The 8,828-nt window shown below is 40.6% G+C and overlaps 1 protein-coding gene across 1 annotated transcript; it reads right to left on the bottom strand.

Moving 5' to 3' along the window:
* Positions 1-7,027: 7,027 nt before the first annotated feature.
* LOC118020245 (olfactory receptor 2A12-like) lies at positions 7,028-8,550 on the bottom strand. Its single transcript, XM_035020177.1, has one exon. The coding sequence runs from the start codon at positions 8,236-8,238 to the stop codon at positions 7,300-7,302; it is 939 nt and encodes a 312-aa protein (XP_034876068.1). The 5' UTR covers positions 8,239-8,550; the 3' UTR covers positions 7,028-7,299.
* Between the last annotated feature and the right edge of the window lie 278 nt (positions 8,551-8,828).

Below are 8,828 nucleotides of genomic sequence, written 5' to 3'. Positions count from 1 at the left end.
AGGAAGGAAGGAAGGAAGGAAGGAAGGAAGGAAGGAAGGAAGGAAGGAAGGAAGGAAAGGAAACCCATGAGGCAAACATGTTTGAAGTGAATGGTGATAAGTTTCCTTTGGAACAGGAAGAGCTGCCTCTGAGATATTAAGCTGGGATGTCAGTCAAGCAGAAGCCTCTGAGATATTAAATTGGGATGTCAGTCAAGCAGAAGGACACAGTTGTATGTTCATTACCTTTAACATTATAGAGGGCTAAGATTTACTATACTGAATCCTAATATTCAAATGGAATTGGAATTAACTTCACTAAATAGAATAGGATTTTAGAATTTCCCTCCATTGGGGGTGCCTGGGTGGCTCAGTCAGTTGAGCATCTGCCTTCGGCTCAGGTCATGATCTCGAGGTCCTGGGATTGAGCCCATGTTAGGCTCCCTGCTCAGTGGAGAGTCTGCTTCTCTCTCTCCCTCTACTCCTCCCCCCACCACCCCTGGCTTATGCTTGCTCTCTCGCTCTCTCAAATAAATAAATAAAATCTTAAAAAAAAAGAATTTCTCTTCATTGTAGTTCTTCTCCCCATTGCACATATTCCTTCTTTCTCTGATGTTGGACATGAACCCATTATGGCCCCAAGAGCTTTAGTTGCTCTGTATTGAGCAATTTCACCCAGACATAAGGGTGAGAAGCTTTGTCCTTCCAGACAATTCATTTTCAGAGCCATTTACACCTCTGTCCTCTCCATGAGGGGACCTCAGCTTGCCTGCCCAGGGTTAGGTTGGCCTCTAAGGAACTACTCATTCAGTTCCATAACATTTGCCTGGGAGCCAAGGAGATGATAATATTTTAAGCAAGACGCATCAAATAGAGCTGAATACCACAGAGAAGATCATCTAGAGTCAAGTCTTCTAAGTTGAAGCATACTGTGCCACACCTTCACGTCAGTTGAAGGCTTTGATGTTATAACTCTGGCTATATCCAAACTCACATCAATGCAATCATTCTTAGATCTTGGTATTAGTTCTCATAATGGGCTGGGGAAAATCTTGAAAAACCAAATTGAAGCAAGCTATAGATCAGTTCATTTCTATTTCAGTCTTTTTCCAAATAATTTTTTTCATAGGCTCTCTTTTATGTGTCACTCTTTTGGCCCTGAGTCCTATTAAGATTATTTTAAATATTAGTGAGATAAAACTTCCACACAGTGTAATACACATGCATCTTAAATGCACAATCATAAATGTGCATGTGCCTAATACATGAAGCAAAAACTGACAGAATTAAAGTGAAAATCAGGCAATTTCATAATGGTAATGGCAATTACAATTGTAATACTGTGGCAATTGTAATACTCTTGTCATAGTATTTCATGGAACAATTAGACAAAAAATCATAAGGATGTAGATCTGAACAACAATGTCAACCCTCTTAATCTAATTGTCATTTATTAATCATTATAGCCCCAAACAGCATTCATTTAAAATGCATATGGAGGGGCGCCTGGGTGGCTCAGTCGTTAAGCGTCTGCCTTCAGCTCGGGTCATGATCCCAGGGTTCTGGGATCGAGCCCCGCATCGGGCTCCCTGCTCCGTGGGAGGCCTGCTTCTCCCTCTCCCATTCTCCCTGCTTGTGTTCCCTCTCTCGCTGTGTCTCTCTCTGTCAAACAAATAAAATCTTAAAATAAATAAATAAATAAATAAATAAATAAATAAATAAATAAAATAAAATGCATATGGAATGTTCACCAATATAGACCTTATATTGGGCCATAAAATTTCAAAATATTGAAATCTTACAGAGTATGTTATTTGAACACAATGGAATTAAACTAGAAATCAAAAAAAGAATATACCTAGAAAACCCCCAAATATTGGAAGTTAAAAAACACATCTCTAAATAACTCATGTATCAAGGAAGAAATCACAAAGGAAATAAGAAAATATTTTGAACTGACTGATAATGAAAAAACAACATAGTAAAATCTGTGGCTGCAGCTAAAGCAATTCTTAGAAAATTTATAGCTTTAAGTACTTATGTTAGAAAAAAAATGAAAGGTCTTTTTTAAAAAAATTGCAGGTTCCACCTAAATAAATTGAAAAAAAAAAAGAGATAAAAGTGGACAAATTATTAAGAAAATCAATGAAACCAAAAGATAATTCTTTGAAATGTTCAATAAAGGGGCGCCTGGGTGGCTCGGTCGTTAAGCGTCTGCCTTCGGCTCAGGTCATGATCCCAGGGTCCTGGGATCGAGTCCCACATAGGGCTCCCTGCTCGGCAGGAAGCCTGCTTCTCCCTCTCCCACTCCCCCTGCTTGTGTTCCCTCTCTCACTGTGTCTCTCTTTGCCAAATAAATAAATAAAATCTTAAAAAAAAAACGTTCAATAAAATTGATAGATCTCTAGTTAGTTGATGAAGAAAAAAAGAAAACACAAATTATCACTATTAGGAGGAAAGAGGAGATATCAAATAGTTCTCACAGATATGAAGAGTAATAAGGGTATGTTCTGACCAACTTTATGCCAATAAATTCAACAACTAGATAAAATGGACAAATTCCTTGAAAAATACAGCCTACCAAAATGGGCATGAGAAGAAACAGAAAGTCTGAATATTTCTATATGCATTAAATAAATTAAATTATGGACAAAAAACTGTGTCACAAAATAAAAATTAATAAACTGATTTCAGCAAAATTAAAAACTTTCATTTATCAAAAATACCATTAAAGATGGGAAAAAAGAGAGAGAGGCAAACCAAGAAACAGACTCAACTTCAGAGAGCAAACTGATGGTTACCAGAGGGGAAGGAAGTGGTTGAGGGGATGGGTGAAATAGGTGATTGGGGGTTAAGGAGTGCACCAGATGAGCACTGGATGTTGTACTAAGTGTTGAATCACTACATTGTACACCTGAGACTAATATTACACTGTATGCCAACTAACTGGAATTTAAATTTAAAAAAAACATTAAAAAATGAAAAGGCTCAAAATGGGTCAAAGTTTTGAACATAAGACCTGAAACCATAAAATTCCTAGAAGAAAAGACAAGTGGAAACTTATTCCAGCCCAAACTGACTAAGATACTCACTGAAAAGAAAATAAAAAATTCAGCTAAGGATGTACATACAGGGATGATCATTATACCCCACCTTAGAAAAATACAGCCAAAATAGGAGGATGGTTGGTCATCCACTCTAATGCAACCATTTTCAGTGCTAGTCATGTCATAGGGGAATGCTCATGATATTCTGTGAAAAAAATAGGCCACACTGAGATCGAGAAGACGAGCTCAGGGAATGGAAGGACAAAAATTGGACTTAAGGTAGTCTAAGGAGGAGGGCCCTGGCAAACATCACAGACTTTCAGTTTGGGACTCCCAGGGGACTGTGAGTAAAAGTCAGCCAGAAATATACCAATAAATACAAATACTGAAGTTCAGCTTTGAGTCAGCTCAACCCCTGAATAACTTAAGGTGATTTTCCACTGCCCAGACTGCCTTCCAGAGCAAAAAGTAAATCCACTCTGAAGGGATACAGAATCATCCAGAGCCTCAAATGATCTCTACAAGGTTTTTTATACTTAGTGTCTGGAATTCAATAAAAAATTACCAAACAAAAAGGTAAGAACTCACTCAAAATTAAGAGAAAAACAGAGGCAATAAGAAATGGACCTATAGGATATCTAGATCTTGGAGTATATCAGACACAGACTTAAAAATAACTGTGATTAAATAAGATGGAGAATTTCAGCAGAGATTTGGAAACTAAAAAATAATGAAATTAAAATTTTAGAATTAAAAATATGATTGTAATTAAAAATTCATTCCTGGGTTTCACAGCAGTCTAGACCCAGCTGGATAGAAAAATTAGTAAACTGGAAATTAGGTCAAAAGAAAATACAGAAACTGAAGCACAATAAAATAAAATTATGGAAAATATCTGTGTAAGAGACATATAGGTCATGATAAAAAGCTATAGAACAATGTTTGTATATGATCTCAATTATGACAAATGGCACATAGATACATAAAGCAATACACAAAGATATTAAGAATAGTTAACTCTGAGGGGTGACATTTGAGGCATATTTTAATTACTTTACATTTTTCTGTATTTCCCTCCTCAAATCCACCCATTCATACAATAGCACTTCTCAAAGTACATTTTTAGAAAATTCTAGTTTCTTTAGGAAGAACAAGTTCTGTGATTCAAAAAGTTTGGTAAATACTGTGTTAAAAGAATTAGCATAGGTGTTTTCCTTGTTTTTTTTTTTCTTAACACTCTACTTATTTATTTATTTATTTATTCATTCATTCATTCATTCATTCATTTATTAGGGAGAGACAGCGTGATAGGGGGTGATGTGGGGGGAGGAACAGAGGGAGAGGGACAAGTAGACTCCGTGTTAAGTGTGGAACGCGAGGCAGGGCTGACATCATGACCCCAGCCAAAATCAAGAGCTGGGCACTTAACCGACTGAGCCAACCAGGCACCCCAGTGTTTTCTTTGTTATTAATTGTTCATTTATCTATTGGTTTATTACTATTAGTCTTCTCAGAGTCTTTAACCTCCTAACCTATGCCCTGTGAAGCATGAAGACATCAGTGTTTCTGAGGCTATATGGGCAAGAAATCTTTTCATCGCAGACTGTTTCACAGGACCAGAGTTCCAGGTAACAGTCCTTGGTAAATATAGTCATCTAGAGCAGGGGAAAACCTGAAGTTCTTTACCACTGCATGGCAGGCCCTATCTGTCATATCTGCTCTGCCCTGACTGGGCCTGTGTCCCAGCCATCCTTCCCATTCTCCATAGGCGCCATGTCTCTAGGCTTTCAGCAACCTGTCTCCTCTGTCTGGGATCCCCCACCCCTGCTCCCTGCTCTCTTCTTCATGTATCAAGCTTCTACTCATGCTGCCAGCCCCCAGCAGAAATATGGCCTCATCTGTGAAGCCTAGCCTTCACCACTCCTTCAGAGTTTTGAACATGTTTCCAGCAGCACAGTTAGTACCTTATAGCATCCTTGTCTTGTACTTGTCTCTCACCACTAGACTGGGGCTTAGCTTATCATGCCTGCACCCATGGGACCTAGCATTTGGGCACCAGACAGTAAGCATCAGTGAACATTTGACGCCATCATCATGACTTTCTTTTCTCTGACAGGACAAGTATTTCTCAAGTAATCTTCATTTCTTTCTCCTATAAAGACAATATATACTGAATTTTAGAAATTTTAGAAAGTAGAGAAAATAAGAAATAAAATAAAAATCACATTATCTTACTACCTGGAGATATCCCATGTTAACATGTTAACATGTATCCATTCAGGCTTTTAAAAATGAATGTATGGGGTGCCTGGGTGGCTCCGTTGGTTAAGCAACTGCCTTCAGCTCAGGTCATGATCCCAGAGTCCTGGGATCGAGCCCCTATCAGGCTCCCTGCTCAGCGGGAGCCTGCTTCTCCCTCTCCCACTCCCCCTACTTGTGCTCTCTCTCTCTGTGTCAAATAAATAAATAAATCTTTTAAAAAATAAAATAAAAATGAATGTATGAATATTTTATAAAACTTGGATTAATTTTATATACATATTTATATCTTGATTTTTTCCTACCTAACATTATATCATACTTTTCAATGTGATTAAATATTGCTTCAAAACATGATACACAGTATTGATTGTATAGCATTTAATAAAGTTGATGTATCATATTTATAGCTGCTTCTAATAGCTCTCTGATGAACATACTTGTACATAAAACTTGGTCTGCATTTCTGATTTCGTTCTTAAGACAAAGTCCTAGAAGTGAAATTTCTGGACCCATATAAATATTGTAAAGGTTCATGATACATATTGTTACATGCTTTCTAATTATTGGTGTTTTTATTAAATGAATTAATATATGTAAAATTTTAGCAACTGTGTTGGTACATAAGTGTTTAATAAATAGAGCCATAATTATTAGTATTATACTCTTCATATAACAGATTTATTGAGTGCCTACTATGCAGAGGGCACTGCTCTAGAAAGGTAAGACCAAGGGTATTCTTTTCAGCAATACATGTGGGTGTCAGTCTCACTGCATCCTTCCTAGCATTATCACCATTTTTCTAAATTTTGCTAGCTTGATAGGTGAAAAATGTTATCCCACTTATTCAATTCATGTTTATTAATAATAAAAAGCAAACTTTTTTCCATATGATTATAACTGAACAACATTTAATCCTTTTTATCTCCTCCCCTTTTTGTACCTGCCATGATTTCCTACATTTTGCTGGTCCTAATTCATCAACTCTCCCACTTACTGGCTTCATCTGCCCTCTCTGGCCTTTCCTGTGAAGTGTCTATCCCTTCACTCATAAAATATCTGTTGAAAGCCGGAATGTGGGCAGCAAGGGGTTGGATCCTAGGGGTCAACTGAACAATCAGGGTCCCGCTTCATGGAAGTTGCTATCCAGCAGAGAACTCAGATGTTGAACCACATGCCTTTATTATGAGAGAGAGGCACAGGGTGCTTTGGAAGGCTCACTCTTGGAGCTCAAGAAAAGGCTTCTTTGAGGAGCTGCAGTTTAAGCCAAGACCTGGGTGATGAACAGAAGTCAATGTCATAACGGGGTAGGATGGAGGTGGGGTGGGGTGGGATTATGAGTGAGGAGAGAACAAAGACCATATGTGGGAGCCCTGAAATGGAAAAGAGTGTGGCACATTTGAGGCAGAGAGGCCAGTTTACTTGGAAGGAGAGAAGGTGGAACAGAGTGACCTGAGACGGATCTTATGGGGAGGTCAGTGTGGCTGATCACAGCTGGCCTCCAGCCATCCCAGCTTGTCTCCAATCTGTGTGTCCAAAGCAAGCACACCACACCCCTAAGTCACTGCATTGATGTTCACTCATCCCTCCTCCCAGGGCCAGGAATCCTCCAATGTCAGTGCCCTCGCCCTTCCCTCCAGCTAATCTAACACCATGTGTGTGGTTTCCAGAGAAGAACGAACCTTTCTCAAGATTCAGCCACAAGTCATACCCCAAAGCCCATTCCTTTTGTCTCAATAAAAGACTTTAATGGCTCACACACCTCTTCTTTGGTTACCTCCTGAGACTCTAAAACAAAAGAAAGCTGAAAGACTGACGTGTCTACAAGATATTTCATGATGACCAGTCTGTCAATTAAATCATGGGCTGTCCCCCAAGGGCTGTGTAGAGTTGACATTTGGGGCTGGGGGCTGTGAGTGTCCTGGTGCTGCTGGGTCATGGGAATGAGTGTTTGGAGCATTGATTGTGCATCGTGAGTCTTGTTTCTCTGTCCCCCAGCTATCCTTCCAGGGTCTCATTCTGGGGCCCTGCCCCGGCCTGCCGCCTTGAAGAAAGCCCTCTTCACGTCCTTGTTCCGCAGGCTGTAGATGATGGGGTTGAGGAAAGCAGAGATGACATTATAGAACAGGGCCAACTTTTTGTCATCCTCTGGGGAGCCTTCAGAGCTAGGTTTCATATACATGACCATGGCTGGCACACAGAACACGGTGACCACAGTGATATGGGAGGCACAGGTGGAGAAGGCCTTCAGTCGCCCCTGGACTGAACGGATCCTCGAGATGGCAATGAAGATGTTGACATAAATGACAAGGATAAGGGAGAGTGGGACCAGGATGACACTAAAGCCAAGAATGAAGTCTACCCAGTCATTGACTGAGGTGTCTGCACAAGCCAGCTTTAAGACTGCAGGGACTTCACAGAAGAAGTGGTTGATCTTGTTGGGGCCACAGTATGGCAGACGCATGGCAAAGACAGTGTAGATAAGAGCAGAGATGACACCCCAGAGTCCACAGAAAGTGACCATTACCCCACATAGCCATGGGCTCATGATGACCTTGTACCTGAGTGGGTGGCAGATGGCCACATACCTGTCTATAGACATCATGGTGAAGAGCCAGGACTCGGTGATGCCTAGCACCAAGAAAATGTACATTTGGGCCACACAGCTGGCAAAAGAGATGGTCTTCTTCTGGCTGGCTAGATGTACCAACATCTGGGGCACAGTTGTTGTGGTATAGCCCAGATCCAACATGGAAAGGATGCCAATAAAGAAGTACATGGGTGTGTGGAGGTGTGAGTTCAGGCAGATGAGGATGGTGATTAAGCTGTTGCCCAGAATAATCAACAGGTAGGTCATCAGGAAGGCTGAGAAGAGCAGAGGAGTTGTCCTGGAGTTAAAGGAAAAGCCCAGAAGGATGAATTCAGTCACAGAGGACTGGTTAGGCTCTTGCATCCTGTTCTACTTCTAAATGAAAAAGAAAGGAACCGATTCAGACAGAAGACTAGCCAAGCTATGCACCAGGGTGAGGGTTTCTGATGGGGTTGGAGTAGCAGCGGTCATTGTCCAGGTATGATGAGACACCATGATCCCCCTCAACATGACAGCCCATTTTACCTGCTCTTGGCCACTGCCACTACTCTCAAGAAATCTGTGAAGGGGAAAGGGCTTCCACGTCTGGTCCAGGCTCTGTCTATGACCCACCGGTAACTACCCATTTCAGCCTCAGATTCCTCAGGTATAAAATGAAAGCATTGGGCTATCTGATCTTTACTTCCCCTTAGCATCCCCTTCTTCTTAGTAAGGCAGCCAGGCATTTAGAGATAAATATTGGCATACAGCCTCTATGCAATTTGGCAAATTACAGTGAGAGAACTTACTTTGTCCTTTTGAAGACCTTAATTTATTTTCCACTCAGGCCGGGCCATCTCTCTGCTACCCGCGGGCCCCCTCTCAGGCCATGGTGTGTTAGAAGGAACACTGAGTTCTAAGTGCTGGCTCTATAATTTACTGAGTGAATGACCTTGAGCAAGCCCTTTACCCCA

This window comes from Mirounga leonina, unplaced genomic scaffold, assembly GCF_011800145.1.
Source record: "Mirounga leonina isolate KUSES-001 unplaced genomic scaffold, KU_Mleo_1.0 Mir_173, whole genome shotgun sequence".
Lineage (NCBI taxonomy): Eukaryota > Metazoa > Chordata > Mammalia > Carnivora > Phocidae > Mirounga > Mirounga leonina.
Note: the sequence above shows the minus strand (reverse complement) of the source record. Positions and strands in the feature narration are given on the sequence as shown.

Excerpts from the sequence above, each read along its gene's own strand:
- LOC118020245 (XM_035020177.1), bottom strand. The coding sequence starts at position 8,238 with ATGCAAGAGCCTAACCAGTCCTCTGTGACTGAATTCATCCTTCTGGGC.